At 41.0% G+C, this 22777-nt stretch overlaps 1 protein-coding gene across 1 annotated transcript in view; it reads left to right on the forward strand.

Moving 5' to 3' along the window:
* The window catches only part of magi1b (membrane associated guanylate kinase, WW and PDZ domain containing 1b), a 62992-nt gene extending 40521 nt beyond the window's left edge, over nt 1–22471 (forward strand). Inside the window, exons 8-22 of the mRNA XM_077603860.1 lie at nt 887–944; nt 1608–1714; nt 2520–2633; nt 2861–3046; nt 3404–4066; nt 8824–8855; nt 11340–11586; nt 14501–14592; nt 14775–14967; nt 15487–15852; nt 16949–17152; nt 18984–19077; nt 19379–19466; nt 20149–20292; nt 20908–22471. Coding sequence (XP_077459986.1) covers nt 887–944; nt 1608–1714; nt 2520–2633; nt 2861–3046; nt 3404–4066; nt 8824–8855; nt 11340–11586; nt 14501–14592; nt 14775–14967; nt 15487–15852; nt 16949–17152; nt 18984–19077; nt 19379–19466; nt 20149–20292; nt 20908–21096 — 2777 coding nt within the window. The 3' untranslated portion in view covers nt 21097–22471. The remainder of the gene's footprint in view (nt 1–886; nt 945–1607; nt 1715–2519; nt 2634–2860; nt 3047–3403; nt 4067–8823; nt 8856–11339; nt 11587–14500; nt 14593–14774; nt 14968–15486; nt 15853–16948; nt 17153–18983; nt 19078–19378; nt 19467–20148; nt 20293–20907) is intronic.
* The last annotated feature ends 306 nt before the right edge of the window (nt 22472–22777 follow it).

Raw genomic sequence — 22777 nt, forward strand, 5'->3', positions numbered from 1 at the left:
TACAATTTTGCACAGGCTGATACGTAACTACATTCTGGTCACTGTTCCATCCAAGTACATTTGGATTATGATTGGCCATGCTTGCCTCATTTTCAACACTGTGACCTTCTGTGTTCTTTTGACCATCTTTGTAGGTCAGAGGTGTAGGATACAGTTTGTAGAGGTAGAGTGAGTGGCTTTATTTGTATGTTTTTTCAAAAAAGGCTTTGGTAAAAACTATACATATAAATATAAGGGAAAATGTACTTTTCATACAGTGCCCTGCACAAATATGTATTTTTAGAAAGTGGTTCAGATAATGACATTTTTCTTTCATAATTTCTAAAACATTTAACTAACTGAGAAACAGATATTAAGAAATATAAGGAAAGAGAGCACTGGGAAAATTTGTTGCTGCAGATTGTAATCTATGATGTGTGTCAATGACAATATGGGAGCTCTCCAACAATGACTTTTGGTCAATAGCTTTGAAAAGAATGTTGAAGAAATTCACAATTAGACATTTACACACATCTTGAAACATTGCCCATTTTCGTGGAAATTAAATTTTCTAAACCCTGTCCACGCCAACACCACGTCCACCACCTTTCAGTTTCTCAACCTCCTCCGCCATTTGTCCATATGCCTTAGGGTGCCTTGTTCAGTTGTTATCTGACGTGTGGAAATGTCAGCAGTGAGCAGAGACATGGGAACAACCAGACAGCATGGGCTGCCGATGGGTCACGTTGGCCCTGGAGACTGACTGACAGATAGATTCAATGCAAAGGCAAAAGGTTGCCTACTGGCCTTGCCTCTAATAGCACGATACATGTCATTGAACGACTTGACACTATTTTAGTTCCTCGCTAGACTCAAATGACTCACTTTTTTTCCCCTTTTCTTTTAGAGCTTCCACCGGGATGGGAGAAAATAGATGATCCGGTGTACGGGGTCTACTATGTTGAGTAAGTAATGTATTGAAAATTGTATGAAGTCACCCTGCACTGAGGCACCATTAGTACATAGTAGAAAACAAAAGGGGAGGCACTTCTGGTATTGGGAATGGAATCATTTATTTGATGCACAGCTACATTTCGTTTCAGCTTCCTGTAATGGCGGCCATTTGAATTGTGTCGCTATCATTTTAGAAGACACACAGTGTTGACGTGTTGCCATCTACAAACATGCTTCTATTGCTTGAGGCTTAATATGTTGCATTCATTTCTAATGTTGCTCGAATAGATCCCTATCCATCAACCCTCCCCAGGTCTATTTTATTTTTTAAATGATGCACTTATTCAAAACCTGTATTTTTTATGCTTAAGATATTGAAGTGTTTTTTTCTCTCTCCTTCAAATAATATCACAGTGATGGGGTTAGTACAGGAAAGGATATATGTAGACATGTTAGAGGTTATGTCGTTGAGATAGATTGTTTTACTAACATACCTATAAGTACTGCATTTATTATTGTGCCAAGCATTAAAGCAATGCCATCGTCATAACTCGACATTTCACATCTTTCCACCCCACTTGATCCTTTTAAATGGGTAATGTTCTAATATACTTTCCTGTTTTATCTTTATCCATGATTCCAAATCCACCCCTATGCTTTCTTTCCTATTAAAGTCATATTAACAGGAAGACCCAGTATGAGAACCCTGTACTGGAGGCTAAGAAACGTAGGCAAGTGGACCAGCAACAGCCTCAACCACAAAGCCAGCTGCCACCTGAAGGTAAGCACTCTGTGTGGCGTTTGTTTCTAAGCGCCTTAAGTATGTATTTCCTTTCAATCTATTCTTGTTCGCACATCTTTTGTTACCGGGCAAGTTTGCGTTGTCACCCTTTGCTTGTAACAGGCATCTTTAAAATCAGTTTTTCCCCTAGGTGAGGAGAGGTGTGTTTAGCTTCTTTTTTGTCATTTGTTTCTTAATTCTGAAAATAATGCTAATAATGCCAATGGTATGGCAAAATCAATTCATGCATGAATTCTTACAAAGTGGTTAATTGTGTATGCATAGAAACTGTCCCATCAAGCCCTGACTTAAGCCCATTCAGCAGAATTTTTTTATTTTCCACTCGATTACCTGCTGGCTTTTTTCCCATCTGAATCTTCAATCCCTCCACCAAGCCCCAATACCTTTAAAGCAGCGCTTTCAACCTCTTTTTCACCCCAGCATTGATTATACAGTTCCTTGCTCGAGGCATATTAATGAAGGTGCAAGTCTGGCCTGTGCTGTGCTATAGTAACTGGGTCATCAATCAAAGATTGTATGGAAAAAAATAGGGCAGGGCACTCCATTTTTACGCACTTGCATTGTTATTCCACACAGAAAGAGGTGTTAAAAGTTCTATAATGTTTAAATAGTCTGTTTTAATTTGAACATAAATGCTTAAAAGCTGCTTAGTGGGGAGATGCATATTTTAGGTCTGTATAATTGTATTGTATTATTGTGTTAAAACCACATTTTCTTCACATTTAAGTTTTTGACTTTCTGGAGTGGGCCTCTAATCATTGACTATTGATTCTTTCTATCAAAGAATGGCTTGAGGATTCGACATTTGCTGGGGCACCTCTAACAAGTTATACTGCCAACCACCAAGAGACCTACAGGGACCCTTCTACTGGACCTACAGTGCCAATGGGACAAAAACGTAAGTTTAGGCTCAACAATACGTACAGAAACCATTGTCGGTGAAAGCAATTTACTGTATTTTTATGTCAGCGTTGTGTTATTATTATATTGCTTGTGATCATATACAGTATGAAGTATTGATACAAAATACTATTTCCCATTGTTCGGATGACACAAATGCATTCAAAACCTGAGCAAATCACTATTTTTCAATTGAAATTGAATTAACTCTTGTTTTATTTTTAGGTGGAAAACCTTTCTTTACCCGTAACCGATCTGAGCTAAAGGGAACTTTCATCAATACCAAGCTGAAAAAGAGCCGGAGAGGTTTCGGTTTCACTGTAGTGGGAGGCGACGAGCCAGACGAATTCCTGCAAATCAAGAGTCTAGTCCTTGATGGACCCGCCGCCCTTGATGGCAAAATGGAGACAGGTCAGGGCGCTCTATTGATCAAAAATCCCAAAGATGGAAGGAACACTGCTTTAAAGGGGCAGACATGGTTTATATAAAATGGATCCCAGCAGAATCATGTTCAACAAATAAAAAAAAATCTGATGTGTAATCATAGAGAATAGTCAATATTTCACAGAAGTAGTAGGCAAAATACATACATTTTTAAATGCCAGTGCTATTTCAGCCAATCAAATGAGAGCATCTCAGATTGTCCCAAGAAATGGGCTTTTATAATACTAGTCTGTCTAATTAGATTTGTCTCTGCTTATTCTGCATAAATGTTGTTTGGACTTCATTAAAGATAAAGACTAACGTCACCTTTGTTTCCCTCCAAAGGTGATGTAATAGTGAGTGTTAATGACACCTGCGTGCTTGGCTACACCCATGCACAAGTTGTAAAGATCTTCCAGTCAATTCCAATTGGCTCAATGGTCAACTTGGAGCTGTGCCGGGGTTACCCACTCCCCTTTGATCCCGATGACCCCAACACAAGCTTGGTTACCTCAGTGGCCATTCTCGACAACAAGGATCCCATCATTGTCAATGGGCAAGAGGGCTCCAACAATACCTACGAATTGCCACCCAGTCACAGCAGTCAGAACAGCAACGTTGGCTCAATTAACGGCGGGGTGGCCCTCAATGGCCTCCCGCGACCTCACAGCCCCTCTGTGGAAGTGGCCTCGGACACCTCATCCCAACATGGCTACCCTAGTGATGTAGTCACGCTGGCCTCCTCTATTGCAACACAACCGGAGCTCATAACTGTACACATGGAGAAAGGAGACAAGGGCTTCGGCTTCACCATCGCCGATAGCGTCGGAGGGGGAGGCCAGAGAGTGAAACAAATTGTGGACTATCCGCGCTGTCGTGGCCTCAGAGAAGGGGACATTATCGTGGAGGTGAACAAGAGGAATGTGCAGAGTATGTCTCACAACCAGGTGGTTGATTTACTCAGCAAGTGTCCCAAAGGCAGCGAGGTCACCATGTTGGTGCAGAGAGGTGAGTCAAGGATTATTTTTTACTAATTGACACATAGTTAACAGGATTAATTAGAGCAGAATTTGGCAAACGAATGGGAGGAAAAGGAAAAAAATCATTCTTGTCTCATGATAGATTCTGCACGTGTATATTTTATTTTGAAACTCCGAAGCAAAACCCTAAGGAGTCTGAATACGCAAGACAGAAATTGTCACAGCATCTATAAACGCTGGATTTACTCTTCATAAAAGAGCATACTATGTCCTGAAATGAAGAATTATAGTCGCGGCAGAAAATAGAGAATATGCTGAGGTCTTAAATTTTTCAGCACTCGTAATTGCACCAACAGTATATCTAACGTGCACTTTGTAAAAATATCTGGAAAAGCAGCGTCTCATAATTTGATTAGTCAAAGAGCGAATTGCAGTAGGTTTTTAATTGATGACATTATTGCTATTTGGATCTACAGTTAGAATTTTCTTTTCATTCTCATTTAATGTTACAATTTTAAATAACACTTGATGTGTTTTCTGTTCAATTAGAAGCCAAAAAACTAATGGCAATTAGAAGCCCAAAAACTCATGTACATGTGTCTAGAGTATTTCGGAGTGTAATATTATCCGTTTAAAATTTAAATGATCAGAGATGTTGATTAGTAATTGTATTCAACGTGAGCAGAGTGCTACAGACGTTTTGCTCGTTGAAGTTATCTATAACAAGATAAATCTTACTCTGAAGGAAATATGATGACATCGTCATTCATGAAGATGAATTAGAAATGTGGTTGACTGATGAAACAGTCTTATTGCTCATCTAGTTGAAGTTACATCACTATTAGATTAGTTTAGATTAAACTTTAGTCATTTTGTAGGTCCTTGGAAAATTACATCTGCATAGCAGCAAAGTCTTAATTTGAATGAATATAAACTAAAATACAACCATTAGATACCTTACCGGAAGCAGTACAGCCAAGAAAAAGCAACAGTTTAGTTTTTAGTTTTAGATTAGTGCAACACCTCTGACTTTCTCCTGGGATCTTGCATTTCACTGATTTTCCTCTTTGACTGGCTTGAATGGCTTTTTGATCAGAATACGAATAGCCTCGATTGCTCATAATTACTCTCAATTCATTTGTTAGTATTTAAATTGCAATCCAGTTTACGTTTGGTGGAGAACCACTTATAGTTTCCTTTTGTAGCAGTAAGTAGACATCTTTTACCTAGGGAAGTAATGCAAAATTTCAAGGGGTTGTATATTCAATGGTTGGATATAAAGATAAGTAATGAACCTTTTGATATCCCTATAGTACGAAACGCAAATTTCCACCATTCCCTCTTCTCTCTTGGGTGTGAAATGCGAAAAACGGGACTATTACGCATGCATATACGGTACTTCTGCTGAATAGGCACCCTAGTTTGGTTGTTCCTGAAAGCTTTTCAGCAGCCCAGTTGCTGATGTCATTAGTCATTACTATGAAGCTGAGGTGTTTTCATTTTTATGTGAAGGGTTATAGTGCGCCATGCATGTAACGTAATTGTATTTGGCTTCAGCAGCTGCCTGTGGCCATGCACTGTAATGTAAAAATGCAGAGGAACTGAGAAAAGAGAACTAACAGACAGACACGGACAAAAATTATTCAAACAGTTCTTTTGTGCTCAGTCAATGATGAGCAATTAATGGACAAGAACTCATAGACCAGTCAATTCAAGAAATGATCCTCTCAGAGAAGCTCACTCTGCGAAATACTCCCGAAGGGTGTATTTCTTTTTATTTTACGTGTGTTTACCTCTCCTCTATGGTACTTTTTATGAGAAGGTGTGCAACCTTGAAGACGGCAACACATTTTCTTATGCTGGCCTCGTGGTCCGCTTTGTATAGGGGGAAACCATGGATGGATCACTGTGTAGCTTATATTGGCATCATGCTGAGGTGGTTCAGCAATGGCGTGGGCATGTTCACTGATCTGACCTTCATATAACCCGCATTAAAACAAACAAACAAAAAAACTTCAGTTACCGGCATACACATTCACGAGAGTTGTGTAAAGCAGACAGCCGCGTGCAGTCGAAAGAGATAAATGTTGATGATGAGTCCCTGTGCAGACCAAAGCAGGAAATCAATTCACTGTACGGGCAGGAAGCGTCATTCTTGCCCACTTTGCATTAAAAATTCTGCTGACTGCGCCTTCCATGGCACCATAACCAGCATTGCGGTTCTGGAAAGCAGCGGTAGGTGGGCCGCCTTGCCACTGGATGCTCACAATTCACCTCCGTTTATTTCGGATGCTGGAGGCTTGAGCCGGTGAATCACTGCTTATTGCACAGGGCAAGGTGAGTCTTCCTGAACCCAGGCAATTTCTCTTTGTCTTCACACCTCCACAGCTTCTGGCTGAACCATAATTCTATTGTTTCCATGACAATGATCTCCTGCTAATCTCCACCGGGGTCTCCCGGGTAGCGGGAGTTGTTTGTGTGTGGGAGGAGGGATTTCACCTTTTTAAAAACGCCACGCAAAAAGCTATACGTCACCCCCAAAGAGCATTCATTTTTCTGTGTTCCATCCTGATAGTTCCACAAAGAAAAATCCAATGCCAGTTAATAGTATTTTGGGTAAATTTAGCTACTCATTTTCAGGGTTCATTCATTTGAAAACAGAATTCTCACATCCAGGCATGAAGAATGGCTTTGGCAATTAACTCATGACAAAAACTGTTGCTGGGAGACCGGAAGTCAGGGGACAGATGGAGCTGGCTGTCGGAGACGAGACATATTGGCAAATTTTGCCAATATATGCACATGGATACTGTGGACCAACATGATAATCAGCTTGTTAGTGACTGTTTTTGGCGAGCGTCGATAAAACAAATCTGTGTAATGCTTAGTTGCCTGACTGGTTATTAATATTTACACATTCATTGATCCTTTTAAAGAAAAATAAGACAGTAGCTATGTTTTCCCATTGTCTTCTTCCTGACTAACACATAAAATGCTACGCTTAATCATTTATATTGTGAAAATGTCACACTTCCAGCGACTGTTTAAACACGTTTTCACTACCTTTGGAAAAAAAATAGAAAAACTAGTCCTCAGGCTATGTAACAAGCTTGCAAATATACTGCATACTGTTCTTAATGATACAGCTTCAGTGAAAATTAATTCTCTTTTATATGATAGGCCATTAATTTAAAAAAATGATTTATAAAATGCCTAAAGGGTGCATATTTTCAGTCGTTCATTATTCACGGTAAATAGTGCATTGATATTTGCCTGGCAAAATAGGGTTTTACACTTCAGGGCAGAAATTTAAAAAGTGGACATGGGGCCCTTTTTTTTTTACTTTTTTCCATGAACAACCAGTTGGTTATTTTAAAGGCGTTCCCACCCATTAGGGTAGAAAAAATATTTATTCAGGTCATAACATGGTGATAGAAATTTTGATTTGCCACCTTCTTGTGGTCCACTGCTGCTACTGAGCACGGCAAAGTGATGAGTATTCCAAGACCAGCATGGAATTACGACACCATGCGTCAGCAGAGACAGAACGCCTCTGGAACCCATCTGATTTAGAGAATTGTGTTGTACAATAATTCCGAAATGATGGATTCTTTTCGATTGGGGAAAAAGCGAACAGTGGGGCAGAGGGCTAATAGATGGAAGAAGAGAAAGGTGGACATTTTTGTGCATGAAAGCGCCTAGATTTGTCATTCTTGTTCTCTAAAAATGTAATGTGATTTTTTTTCTTCTATGACCACACATTATTGGGTTCTTTTTTCCTCTTGTGCTTATTTTCATGGAATTTTTTTCAAGATAGTTTTCAGGAGTATATTAATATGCCTGAGGTGGGCTCTGGTAGCATTCTGCCATTCTGTCTTTGTGGGCTGGTCTGTGGTAAGGATTTTTTTAGGTCACCTCTTAACCACACTTCTATTTGTGCAGTCAGTTGTGTATGAAACAATTTGTGGGGTGTGTGCAGTTGCCTGATGTTTACCAGAATGCAGGAATGGGAGGGGGTGAGAAAGGCTGATGATTCTGAGGTAAAGAAGAGGGAGGGAGGACCATAAGAGAGAGAGAGGGAGAGAGAGAGAAAGAGATAGAGAGTGTGTGTGCAAGAAAAAAGGAAAAGGCAGCTGGAAAGAGAGAGACAAGGAAGACGCGTTAACTGCCTATAGATGCTGGAGCCTTCAACAGTGGAGCGTGGCGCCCAGCGGACACGGGAAGATGGTCTCAGTAAGAGGGGAACTGACGGTTGCCTATGATTTAATGTTCAGTATCTTGGATTCCTTCTCCATGGGTAATGCTACGGACAGGAAATCCAGAGCGCAGCGTACTTTGCGCTTCTCCGCTCGTCGCCTGCACTTGCTCTTTTTTTTCTTCTCCAGCTTAGTCGCTCTCCAGGATTCCGTCCTCTCCTCTTAACTCACTACTTTGCCTTCCCTTTTATACACGCACACACTCACATGTGCATGCGCCTCTGTTGTGTGGCCAGGGTCTCGAGAGCGCAGGCTTTGCCCCCGGGCTTGCCCCACTCATGCTTTGCACCAGTCAAGCCGAGCGCTGGCCGCGGCAGTGATGCAGATAGATTGCACTGCCTGCCCTCCCACTACACACATCTACATTAAATGTCAGTCAGGCAGGGAGAGAGATTTGCAATCTAGACAGCACAGTTCCTGGCATCGTTCTGGAATCCTTTTGTGGGCATTTGTGAAAGAAAAACATTTTTTTTCCGGCTGGAATTCATAGAACTTAATCGGTAATTATCTCCTCTTTGTGTTTTCACAGGAGTGGTGCCTACAAAGAAGAGCCCAAAACTGGTAAGTTTTTTTTTCTTCTATATCTGAATATTTATCCGATGGTTTCCTTACGGTCTTATGTCCTCTGGTCTTGTGTGTGCGTGTCTGGAAGAGGGCAATTTTTCTCAATTTTCTCGCTACCTCTTTGCTGTCTTCTGTAAGGTATAACTTGTGCTGGTGTCATTTGTCTGTTTTGTGACATGGTACGCTATGTCATGCGGGGGTGGAAACAGTCGCTTCACAGCCGCCAACCCTCCTCCTCTCCATTGGGGGGCTGGGATGAGGGGCTTTGATGCATTGTGAGCTGGGTTTCTAACTCTGATAACTGTAGCGTGCCTGCTACTATGCTCACTGTGTGAGCTGAATCTATTTTCACGAGGGAGAAGCGACTTCATCCTCTGATGTGTGCTTCGTTAATGAAGGGATCCGCTAGACCTAGTCTGACGAGATATATTTGTCAATTTTGTTTTGCAGGATGATTTTGAGATGGCCCCTCCATACAGAGATTACACTAGGATGGTATGTGATCTAATTTGGCTGGCAAAAGTATTTTAGGGAATTAGTTGGTGTTGGGTTGAAGGAATGGTGATGGGTTTGTATTTGATTACACTGCGTTCCAAAAGATCATGCAAATACTTTCCTCTATTCTATTCTTTTTTTCCTCTTTCAGTCATTTAAAGAATATATTTTTTTATTATAGCAAATTGAACAAATGACTGAATTCAGTACTTAACAACAAAAGAATAGCCAAACATTTGGAAAAGACCATTTGAAATGCATTTTTTAAATTTTGAATAAAGTACCATTACTCTTGGGAGCTTTGTTCAAAAACGTTCAAATTGTTTACTCTCATTTTCAAAACTTATTTGAGCAAATTGGAGAAAAATATGATTTGCATAATTGAGAACGCAGTGATGTCGTCATAGTGTTTTGGAAAAAAAAGACAACTAAATTAGGGCTTGATATCTTGTAGGCCTGAAGCTGAGTCAGCCATCGGAATTTGTTTTCATACAGCCAGGCCTCAACTCAATCTTACGTTATTATTGGGTTGAAGGAGGGAGCCGATGATTCAGAAGTGTCAAATATTGCAAACCCACCAAGTTGTTTTCTTTTTCCCCATTTGAAGCGGATTGATTTGAGTGAATCAATCCAAGATACCTAAAAGACAAAGTCGAGGTACTTTGGCAAACAAAGGTGTTGTAACGTGGTGTGGACCGAAGATGAACCCTCCCCGCTTTTATGACACTGAACTGTGGTCACGCATGATTAGATAGAATCTCACATCATACGTGGCGACATTTTGTTCTTTGGAAGCGCAATTTCATGGTTTAGGAAAATAACATTTGAAATCCACAAATTCCGTTTCCACTGCAGAATTTCACGTATGGTGTGGATGCCGGAGATGTAGAAGAGAGGGGTTAAGATTTAAACTAAATAGTTTTCATTTTGTATGTGTTGAACACTATGTATACGAAAGAGTGGCTGGCTGCAATTATGCTTTCCGGGTTCGTTTTTGTCCTCCACGGTCAAAGAATTGGGAGGTCGCATTAAGTGAGATGCAATCGCTGTCACTTTCTATCACGCTCTTATTTGCCTTTTGTGCTCATGCAGTGTCTTAGCTTTTGCGTTGGCACGTTTATGGAAAATGGAGGCCCATAATTCAGAATGAAAATTAAGAAAAATAACATGTTGTGTATTCTTACATGAGCTCAGGGATGCTTCACTGTCCCAGGCAAGGTTCTCCTAAAATCTTTGAGCATGCGGCTGAGTGCTGTTCAGAGGCCAGTAGCATTTTAATGAGTTGTTTTAGCTGATACACTAAATTGCTCCTTTATGTTTAACCCCACTTGTGCTTTTTGTAAGTACTTCTCTAATTCAACACTAATTGCATTGTAGTTAAAGATAGAAGTACAGTACATAAAAATGTCACTAATTGCATTGTAGTTAAAGATAGAATTACAGTACATAATAATGTCACTATGGCTTAACATAGTGACATTTTTATGCACAGTTAAATTTCTACATATGTATGTGCATATATCATACATTCTCTTAATCGTGATATTTTGGATCTTAAAAGCATCATTATAAGCAAAAACAACAGGTTTGAGCGTTCCCAGGGTTCTCAAGTGTTTTCATGCCACTGTATTTTTTTTAACCTAAATCAGAAATACTTATCTTCATTGCCTTGACTTTACTCTTATAACCCAACAGCCAAATGCCTAAACTGAAGGTCTATTGTATCTGTTGATTTTTTTGTGTTTCATTGGGTTTTAAAGTTTGCGTGATAAGGTTTTAGCTTTTAATGTCATGGTGCTTTGCAATCACAATGTCTAGTTATGATTCACCATTGTCTTTTCTGAAATCAATGCAACTGCTTCCATTTATTTTTTCCCTCACCTGTCTGTCAGTGCTAAGCCCTGCCGTTATAGCCCTTTGTGGTTTACAATTTCCAGACAACATGTCATCTTGTAGTCCAATTATATTGATCTGCTCCCCCAACAGCAATTGTCAAGGAAAGACAGCCAGAACAGCTCACAGCACAGTGTTTCCAGCCACCGGAGTGCCCACACAGACTCACCTTTACACTCCTCCCTGGGACCTCCGCACAGCGAGAGCGTCGCTCCCCCAGTACCTTCGCAGCCCCTTCCGGGTCTTCCACCCCAGGACTCCCTGGCCGACGGGACCATCACGAGAAAACCCGACCCCTTTAAGATTTGGGCCCAGTCCAGGAGCATGTATGAAAGTAGGCGTAAGTATAATATTTTTGGTGGCGGTTGGATGAGGGCTGCGTGATGGTGGGATTGGTGGAGGCCTTCCCTGGGTTTGGGAGGAATTGTGGTGAGGAATATTGCTTATGTACCTTTCTTGTAATGGTGTAGGTAATATTTCCTTTCTGGAGAAGTTTTGAGATTTTTAATGTGAGACTCATTGGAAATGGCAAAATGTCATGAAATCTTAAACGTCATCCTAATGTTGTCAACATTAACATTAACAATAATTTAAAAATAACTTTCTCATGGTCAAAACCTCCAATTAAGAGATGTGTTTTTTCGACTTAAAACTGCTCTGTGGTTTCTACTTGTCGTGCCTGTTTAGAAACACTTTTAGTCCTCTATTTTTTCTTTGTTATTTTGAATATTGAGTCCTGTCTCATGCAAATAAGCCACAGCTCAACCCCGTGAATTGGTACAGCTTCCGTTACCATGGTGACCAGGCCAGTGTTAGGCCATTGCGATATAGCGAGAAAATGGTTGTTCACAATTAGATAAAAATATGAAGAAAACAGCTTTATGAACTTGGATTTGTGCACTGGTGTGAAGGAGAAACTGGCCATTAACTTGTCAGGCCAGTACATAGTCCTGACCTTTACCCATCAGAATATATTATGGATTAATAAATCACAGATTTGAGTCGGTCAGTGCGCAAACTCAAAAATGTACTTTTGAAAAAATTCTCAGAAGCTTCCATAAACACTCTGCTAACCTTTGCGGGAGCTCCCTAGAAAAGTTGAAGTTGTTATAGATTTTTGGCTATGCTGTCGTTTTATGGCCATCATAAGAGGTCAAAATCTCGAACATTCTTTCGGTGTGGTTTGGTTGTGGTTCAATTTCATGCAGTGACCCTGGAGCACCAGACTTCTCTTTACAGATGTATAATTAGCTTCAATAGTAAAGTGGATGTCAGCGGATTGCATAGCTTCCTCTCCCTTGTCTTAACCAAAGCACGGAGAAACTTCTAATTAAAAAGCTCTCAGATCTAGTGTCCCAAAAAATGTGGGAGGAGAAAAAGCAACATTCTTCAAGCACTAAGCCATTTTAACATCTAATCAGTTTGGAAGGCATCACTTGTCAAAGCTTTCTATTATCTAGATGAAGAAGAATATGAAAAGAGGGACAGAGCATGGGCTAGTTGTGCAGTTGCATGCTGAGATTGTTGAAATTGTTAAAAAGGCAGGAAAAAGAAGGATTTTGATGACAAAGATGCAATTTATAGCATTAAAATAAGGATTATAGGTTGCCAGTTGACCTGAATGGGGAAAACTGGACTACCTGAAAATAAAATTAATGTGGGTCCTAGGTAACCAGAATGAAACTCTGGGATATATAGAAAATGGGGGGAAAGGGGTGATAGGAGAGATGTCAAAGAAAGACGGAATGTGTGCAGCAGTTGACCTGGCTGTAACAGCAAGCTTACATTCTCAGTTTCCTCATGCTGCATTGCGCCTTTGGACCGAAAATCCTGCAATATGCACCTTGTCGAGCTCAGACATTCGCCAAGACAAATGCATTTCTGATCGCTTAGTTTCCCTGCAATGTTTTTTTTAAGATCAAGGTCTCTCTCTGTATGACCTATTTTAAGAATCAGAACACGCAGTCATGGTTTTTGAATGACATCTTTTTTGATGAGAATAAGGACTCACGTTTTGTTTTATATTTTTATTATTGACTCTTTGAAGCTTGGCTTTTGGATAAAAAGTTGAACATCCCTTTTTCAAAAATTAGATCAATGAAATTATACAAATATGTATATTCTTTTTTAATACTATAACCTACATAACTTGATTTAAAAATACTTTAATTTTGGATGTGTTTATAAGCCATTAGCAATAAATAACTCAAAATGTGCCAGCATGAGCCAAGCTGTCTCTGTTAATGGGCGAGCAGACTTGACCCATCGCAATTACAAGTGCAGGTGGTGACAGTCAGCCCTTTAAATCATCCTCTCCTCTACTGTTACGTTGTGATAGATTGAAAGAGGTAGTCGGACTCCTCCGGTAATTCATCTGTCGTCCAATGGATTGTAAGCAGACAGCTTGCTTACTTCTGTCTCTTAGTGGCTTTGGTGACCTTGGCAACCAAATCTCCATGCTGGTTTCTCTCTGCACTGCTGAAACCATACAAATAATGTGCAGAGTGGAATTGTCTATAGCTTGATAAACATTCATTCATTTTCCGAGCCGCTTATCCTCACAAAGATTGCCAGGGTGCTGAAGCTTATCCCAGCCAACCATGGGCAGTGGGCAAGGTTACACCCAGAATTGATTGCCAGCAAATCGCAGGAGACTGACAACCACGCATGCAGACACTCATACCTACGGACAATTGCATATTTTTGGAATATGGGAGGAAACGCAGGGAAACCACACACAGGCAGGGCGAGAACATGCAAACTCCACAAACTCCACAAAGGAAAGCCAGAACCTATCCACCAGCGATTGCATCCGCAACTTCAGAACTGTGATAAACATACACGTTTAATTTGATGGCCATTTATGGAGAGACGACACAGCACGAGACGTACCCATCCTGACTGAAAATGATTAACAATGGGCTGTCAGTTCCTGTATTGCAATTCCTTCTATTGTTTCACAAGGCCTTTGTAGTACACACACATTCACACACCGCAAGCTTCTTTTCTTATTGATGGCTGTGAACCGTGACCCCTTCCTAACTGTGGCCCAAGTGCTGAATTATATATAGTCGATTGCTGCATCTTTTAATATTTTGACCATGAGAAATGTTGGTATTGTAACAGAATCAAATGTGAGATTCATGTTGGAATTTGATTAACTGTGGTGAGCATGAGTGTTAAAGACATCTCTTAGCTGACTTATCAAATAATGTGTTGCTCAAGAATGCTGCTGATAATCTCTTTATCATTAGTTCCAGACTTCCAGGAGCAGGATATTTTCCTCTGGAGGAAGGACACAGGGTTTGGGTTCAGAATTCTCGGAGGAAACGAGGAAGGAGAACCCGTAAGTATCCCACTTTTTTGGATTGCTCAATGTTGTTTTTACCAGTACTTTTTAGTATCGTGGCAATGAATACACTATAATTAGTTTTTGATCAGGTATTTTGTTTCAACTTACATCTGAGAGTCACACCCATTAAAGCCTACCCTTTGAGTACAAACTCCTAATGTACGAATGTCTTTTAGATATACATTGGCCACATTGTGAAGTACGGCGCCGCAGACGAGGATGGCCGCTTGAGGTCTGGAGATGAGCTCATATGTGTGGATGGCACAGCTGTGGTGGGCAAGTCGCACCAATTGGTGGTGCAACTGATGCAGCAGGCAGCCAAGCAGGGCCATGTCAACCTCACTGTGCGACGCAAAACTGGCTACGCCGGTATGACCATCTTCTATAAATGAAAATTCTGGTGTAATGAAACAATGGAACCAGCACACGTTTCCTTTCTATGCTATCGACCCGACTTTATGTAAGACACCAACATTTTGATTAAGCAAGGCCTAGAGCTAGTATAGAGTGGCTCGTCCACATTCGGTCTGATGACAGCAGCTCCTGTGCACAATCTGCCTTCAAGCAGGAAAAATATAAAACAGTTTCTGTATGGAAAGTGTCCAAAATACATAAGGCGGGCCCTTTTCCTTTTGTGTGATGAAGCAATTAGTGGGTTGCAAGGACAATCTTTCAACCAAAATTAGTTGCTAATATAAAATCTCAATGATATTAAGTTTCACCTTGAGGTGGGACAGATGCTATAGCTCTTATTTTTGTGTGTTTTTTAAATATTAGTTTCTTTGAAATCACTTCCAATCAATTGAACATCTTGCATAACTGGGCTCGCCCACCGTTTATCACTGATTAATCATTTGTATCCATGTTTTGCTCTTTTACCATCTTTAGTTAAAGCTGAGGGAGACGTACCCCCATCGCCCGCATCATCCCACCATAGTAGCATCCAGGCACCGAGCCTGACAGAAGAGATAGGAAAGCGAACGCCACAAGGCAGCCAGAACTCCCTCAACACAGTTAGTTCAGGCAGCGGTTCCACCTCTGGCATTGGCAGCGGGGGAGGTCCTGGGGGTAGTGCTAACGCTGTGGTCGCCGTGCCAGCTGCCACTACCTCGACCCAGCCACCCAACTTAACCTCCAGCGCCCCCGTCTCTGCCCTCCAGCCTTATGATGTAGAGATCCGCCGCGGTGAGAACGAGGGATTCGGATTCGTCATTGTGTCATCAGTGTCACGGCCTGAGGCTGGGACCACCTTTGGTAAGTGAAGTCTTCATTGTACTTCTTTTTTTTAACGAGAATTATGAAGCACACTTGTAAGCTTTTCCATATCACTAGATCTTCCTATTATTTTTATGGGCACTTGCCCATAACCCTCCATAAAACAACAAAGTACCATAGTTACAGTATTACAGCAAGAGTAATATAAACACAGCTCCAGAACAGTGGTTCAACTTTCTCTCTTGTGGGAGTCAAACTTTCCCGTGCTTGCAGCTGCTGCTTTAATCACACAAAGCTTTCATAATTGACCATGAGTGAAGTGCGCCTTATGTAAGATACTCAGCTCTACCTAAATAGCTTTAGTTTGGAGGTGGGTACTAAATGACAAGGACAACTTGTTGGGTTGAACTCTCCATCCATCTATCAATCATTTAGCTACTTTTTTGTAGTTATTCGAGTCTGAGTTACTCTTCTAACAACATTAAATAATTGACTCAACATTGTTGTACTTGTTACTACAGGCCCGACAGATATTATTTTGACCAGGCTTTTATTTTCATTTTTTTGAGCTACTTGTCTTATGTGCAACACACGCTTTGGCATATTGTCTTGACTTTCTTTCTACACCAGACTTTGGTATTGCACTGCTCTCACTGCTTGCCTTTTCTGTGTGTGGGTGGAGTGAAAACTGCAAATATGGCTTACAAAACAGCAAGGCAAATTTCCCTTTCACTGGCCAGCTGAAACTCTTTCTCTCATTTCAAAAGGCATATTATATCTGAAGGGAACCTTTGGGAACAAACTTTGCTTTTATGCTGGGGTTAAGGACACCAATAAATTAATCTCACAGCTATTTCATTAAATAAAATTCATAAAATAACCAGGTTTCTTTACAGGGTGTGAAATAATGATTTCCCTATTTTTGAAAATTCCATTCTCCTTTGCTAGTTTTCTGATCAACTCCTCTGTGCCTTTGGCTTTGCTCTTGGCTGATGGTGAAATTACGCTTAACCTTCTTATCCTTTCTCTGCTTTCTTTCCTATCTCCAACCTACCCCACACCCACTCAATTCTACCACCTACATCCACACATTCACTCTGAAATGTGCATGACAACATGTCATTGGTGAACATAGCTAGCAATGCATGTGTGGCCATGCCTCACAAAATAGGGCGGATCATTGAGGGAAGCCCCGCAGACCGCTGTGGGAAGCTGAAGGTTGGAGATCGCATCCTGGCTGTGAACCAATGCTCCATCACTAACAAGTCCCACTCAGACATTGTCAACCTCATCAAGGAAGCCGGGAATACTGTTACACTGCGCATCATTCCTGGAGACGGTGAGTAGCATCAGCTGTTCAACATATTTACCAAGGCTAATTCTGTAAGAACTCCAGCTTAGTTTTATTTATAGTTATATTCAACCAGGACTTTATTAAGGGTCACATTTTTTGTGCAAATTCTTGGTATTTTTGACTCATAATGGATATAAATAACCTTTTTTAATAATTCTCGCATTTCTCTTCTATGGCTATTATGGAAGGTTGATGTATTTTGTAGGTAGTGTTCTCTTCACTTTGTAATGACAGATGAATCTGGCTTGCTCTACAAATATTGTCTCTATGTATTCGTGTGCGAAATGAAACCCTGTCAGTCTGTGCGCTGGTTGAAATTGGAGCCATTTGTCTGCCCACCACTCACTTCCAGCCCATTTCTAAAGTGTGAAGGGTTGTTGGTTTTTTTTGGGGCCCCCTGACGGGTTGCCTAGAATAGTGAGCCAAAATTGCGATGCCAAGGAGTCAAACAATTGGATGCCAAGTGAGAGGGAAATAGCTACATGCGCTGTCGAAAGCTTTGTTTTTATATGGAGAATGACACAGAGACCAAAACGCGGTTAAGAGAAGATTGCCATGTTAAATACTTTTTTTTATTATAAATAAATTCTTTGTTTGTTTTTTTCCCACCAGGCTGATCAGGCCTTTTTTATGTTGTTTAGTTCTCTCAACTTTCTGATGTGAATAAATAACAGAGCAAAGAGACTCCCCCTCAGATAAGCGAGGTTAGGACAGTTTTCTCTTAGACTGACTTATGGCTCTCTGGCTCGGACTGTCTTCTCATGAACAGTGACCACATACCGCCTTTAGCGCCTCTGCAGCTAAGACTTGTATGCAAACCAAGCTCAGTTTTGCTTCCCTGCATGTATTAACTGATATAATCATATCGATTCTTTCTGTAAACATTCAAATCCCTGTAAGAACTACAGAGTATATTGTGTTGCACACCTATCTTATTGTTTTTCCTTGACAAATGCTGCCATGGTAGAGGACATTTGAAAGAGGCAGCTTAAAGAATGTGCTGTGAAGTACGAAATGTAGTTGGAAAATGGTGGCAGGGAAAGCCTATTCAATTAATTTCTGGAAAGAAAGCAGCTGGGGGGAGCGCTAAATGGAGTGAAGCAGTGGAACATAAGGTGGAATCAGGGGTAAATTGATGCTCCTGAACGGATGGAGTGGGTTTAAGCAGGCAAGCAAGCATTTTATAGCAATGTAAATGTATTTGTTGCATATGAATTATAAATGGGGTGGTTTTAACAAGAACTTGCTGAGTACCAAACTGAACTATTAATCCTCTTCCCCTATACGTTTGCATGTGAGGATAAGTTCAACCAACAGATTGCAAAGTAGAAATGCATATTGATGAGAAAGAAACCAGAACAAGCGGCAGTGGAGCGCTTAGGAGGAAAGGGTGAAGAATTCCAATCACAGGTTACCTTTAGATACCTGATTAAGATCACATTGTTCTTGTAGTAAGAGTAATGATGTGGTACACTGTTTTCCAAGTTGCAACTTATTTTGATTCACTGATAGCATACTACGATTGAAGCTGCTGTGAAGCAAAATATGCAAGGGCTTTCAATTTCTCCTGCGACTTCAAGTGCTTGTTTGTTGTTTGATCAAGCAATGCCTGGCAGAAAAACTGAGCATGAGACATATGTCTTTTGCAGATATAATGCTATATGAGAGAATAAATTAGCGGGTGTTATATGTATTACTCTTCTCACAAGCAAGATTCTTGCATAACAGCGACCAAAGCTGTTGGCCTTCAGGATGTTGTTTTCATTTAAACATATTGTAGCCTCTTATATAAATTGCCTTCAACTGTCACCTTCAGAGTCATCAAATGCATCTTTATTGACCAATGCGGAGAAAATTGCCACCATAACCACCACTCACACGGGCCAGCAACAGGCAGCACCAGAGGCCAGGTAATTGTAATGTTTGTTTCTCTGTTTTGCTAAACAAATGTAATTATTGTTTTATCAATTTCCAAAATTAATGTATCAGCATTGTTGAGTTCTGAACTGCTTGTGCATTTTAAAAGTATGTTAGACTACCAACTACCCTGTTAATTCAGCCAAGCCCTACCCTCAAGTAATTGCACACATCTCAATGCGTTATCATCATTGAAAAAGTTAACATTGATGGGTATCTAATGAATTTTCTTGTTAGTGTACAGCATCAAAACACTCAACTGCCCCAACCAAGCCTAGAATATTTGTGTTTCAGGAACAATACTAAACCAAAACAAGAGTCATTTGACTTTAAAGCCCCTCAAGCGCCTCCCCCACAGCCTCCAACACAAGTCTCAGCCCAGGTAAGAAACTTATTGATTGTTCATGCACTCATCCATCCAACCAACACCCCTCCATTGTCATGTCCCTTCATCATATTCCTGCCAACATCCCTCATTCTTTTCCCCACACATCCATGGAATTGTTCGCAAGCCACACAACCTGTTTATCCTCCAACCCCCGGTAAATCGACTAATCCTTTTACTTTCCAACCCAAGGACAAACAAGGTGTATTTTTATTTACTTATGTTAAGTATTTCTCCCGCTGGCCTTTATCAGATTTTTTTTTTGCATTGCTTTCAAGGCAACCCCTCAGCTCGCCATGTAGTACCTTGCTGAATTAATGTGGCGGTATGTGGAGATGGCTCCTCCAGATAGCATTGATCGTTCAGCAGAAAAGATTAGAAGAGTATGAGGACGAGAGCGGCTGTCTGGTTGTCGTTGCAATGCACTGCGACACCGCACTCGTACTTTGCCTTGAGCTCAGTGCATCCATTATTTAGGATCCTTTATCATACCTGCACACACACACACATACACTTCACATACAAGTGTGACCTGACTAAGGGTGGCCTCAGTTTCCTGCACCCCAATTGGAGCCCACCCGAATGAAAAATCATATCTTAATATCTGATTGACTAAAGTGACCTTGATCTAACTGCTCTGTCCGCCTTTCTTGTATGTGTGTGTGTCTGCCTCTATTAGGATTCAGAGTTTTACTCTGTAGACTTGGACAGAGATAGTAAAGGCTTCGGCTTCAGTCTGCGGGGAGGAAGAGAATACAACATGGACCTTTACGTACTGAGACTTGCTGAGGATGGAGCAGCTGTTCGCAACGGGAAAATGAGGGTATGGACTTTCTGCAAAGCACAAATAATCAAAGCAATGTGTGGAGCACAAAAACAACCTACTCGACTATACCTGGGCAATTAATTTCACAAAGCGCCACAGTGGGTGCAGGTTTTCGTTTCAACCCACAAGAGGAAACCTTTCCACCAATCTGGTATCTTAGAAATGCAACCAGTGGATTGCAGTCAGGTGCTTCTTGTTTCAGCAGAAATCTAATTAGTTCAACTGTCTGTGCTGAATGGTTGGAACAAAAAACTGCACACAGCAGCCCTCGATGACCAGATTGCCCAGGTCTGTACTAGACCAAACCTATTTATTAGTGTTATGTGTAGAATTTTCTATATTTTTCCAGGACTTGAAATTGGCAAATCAGATTCTAAATTCTATATGAATATCATGGTGATTAAATCATACCACATTTTTTTGGGGTAATTATACAATAGGTGTTATCTAGACTAACGGGCGCCTCAATATTCCACAATAGGAGCCCGATCGCTATCAGCCTCATTTTCTCGAGTACTTAGCCAGCCTTTTACTGCTCTCTACATTATTCTCATTATTCTGATGCAGCTTGTTCAACTGTTTTTCCATCTTGTCCTCTTTCGGCTTCCCCAGGTTGGCGATGAGATCTTAGAGATCAATGGCGAGAGCACTAAGGGCATGAAGCATTCCCGAGCCATCGAGCTCATCAAGAGTGGCGGGCGACGTGTCCATCTGGTGCTGAAGAGAGGTGATGGCTCAGTGCCGGAATATGGTGGGTCAATCTACGAAAACATTCCATTTTCCCCCATCTTCACACCCTGAGCCACGGGGCGGCCAGTGGACGGTGGTGGGTTGAGGTTGAAGGAAACTTAATCCACCTTCACGGGAACCTTCGCCCACTCCTGGGATATAAACCCCCCAGGGAGGGAGAGGGTTGAGTGTTGTCTGGTGTCTTTCTGGTGGAGGCTACGCTTGCGCTTTGGGATTTTGGGGGTGCTGTCACCCGTCCTGCTGTCACCCACTCTCCATGTCATCCCACTGTCACTTTCACCTTCAAGCAGAAATCCTCTGCTGGGACTATACGCAACGGTGGTGGGTCTGTGATCACAAAACCTGTTTACAAGGTTCAAAATGACCATATAGTGAAAATGTCATGTTTCTTGTGAAGCTCCTCATCCAAACCTCACTGCGTTGGAAGAGGAACAAAAAAACTTGACCCATAATTAAATGGGAGTTACTCTTGAACACAGCTTTTGTCAGGACGTGCCACAAAATATTTATGATATTTATTGAACGTGAATGTAAGCTACTGAACTAAGGATTCTCAGTGGGAACCAAAATGCCAGGCTGAAGAAAGAACCTCACTCACGTACATGCTTGACATTACTTACTAATTCCATTTTGTTGCACCCACTGTTTATACAACTGAAAGCTGTGACAATAGGAACTCCACCCATCCACATTAATAAAGTAAGTTGCTCCCACTATATAGTTTTGTACAGAGATGAACAAATAGAGGCATTTTTACAAGTATTTTTGTTCTGTGTACAGAGCATAAAGCAAAGCCACATATAAATGGATAAGTCTATTGCTGCATGAACTTGTCAACAGTGTAAATTGGATCTTTTTCCTTTTGTCTATTTTCCATAATATTTATGGAAGTTTTTTTTAATCGTTTGAGCAGCCTTGATTGATAGTCATGTTCAATGTACAGTGTTTTCTTTTTCTTTGCTTTCGCTACCTTTTGCCTGTCTTGACAAGTGATTTGATTTGCGCTACAACTGTGCTCATCTCTCCATGCACAACTACGGTGACATCATGTGACCTTGTATTTTTTATTTTTTTTTGCATTGGCATAGTCTTTGACAGCCTTGCCTACATTTCTGTTGATACCTGTTGTCAGTAATGTAAAACTGCTTCATATAATGTTGTGGGTGTGTGCGAGACTGTCACTTTCTTTTTTTTTGGTTCCTTTTTTTCTTTTCTTTTCTTTCAGAGGTGTCTTAGCTGTTTGCGTGTTTCAAATGTTTGCTTGTGAACTTGTTTGTATTGGTTTGGGCTTCGGTGTGAATTTGTTTGCGGGTCTTTTCTCTGTAAATGCTGGTTTCCACTGAAGGGTTGGGTCAACTTCCTGGACTGTCTCTTTGCTCTCAATGACTCGGTGGTTAAATAAACAATTTTTTTCCATTGAAACTCATTACGGACAATAATTCTTCTTTCTTCAAGTTGCTTGTGAGTGATCTAAAAACACTTCTCTTTGTTTTTTATCTGTTTCTATCCTTGGTGTGGTATTGCGCTGGGCTGTTGTCTTCCTTCAGGGGTGGTGGCTCCCCATCTCACTGCATGTTTGAGAAATGACAAGATGGGGGAGGCCTCTGCCCTCCAAAATCAAACCACGGTTTGTAACTGTCCTCAGCTCTTCTGCCTCTACTCTCCTGTCTTTCTCTCCTTCTATCCTCCCATCCCGATGTCTGTTTGCTGTGGCATCACCTGCCTGTGCTCT

This window comes from Stigmatopora argus, chromosome 6, assembly GCF_051989625.1.
Source record: "Stigmatopora argus isolate UIUO_Sarg chromosome 6, RoL_Sarg_1.0, whole genome shotgun sequence".
NCBI classification, from domain to species: Eukaryota; Metazoa; Chordata; class Actinopteri; order Syngnathiformes; family Syngnathidae; genus Stigmatopora; species Stigmatopora argus.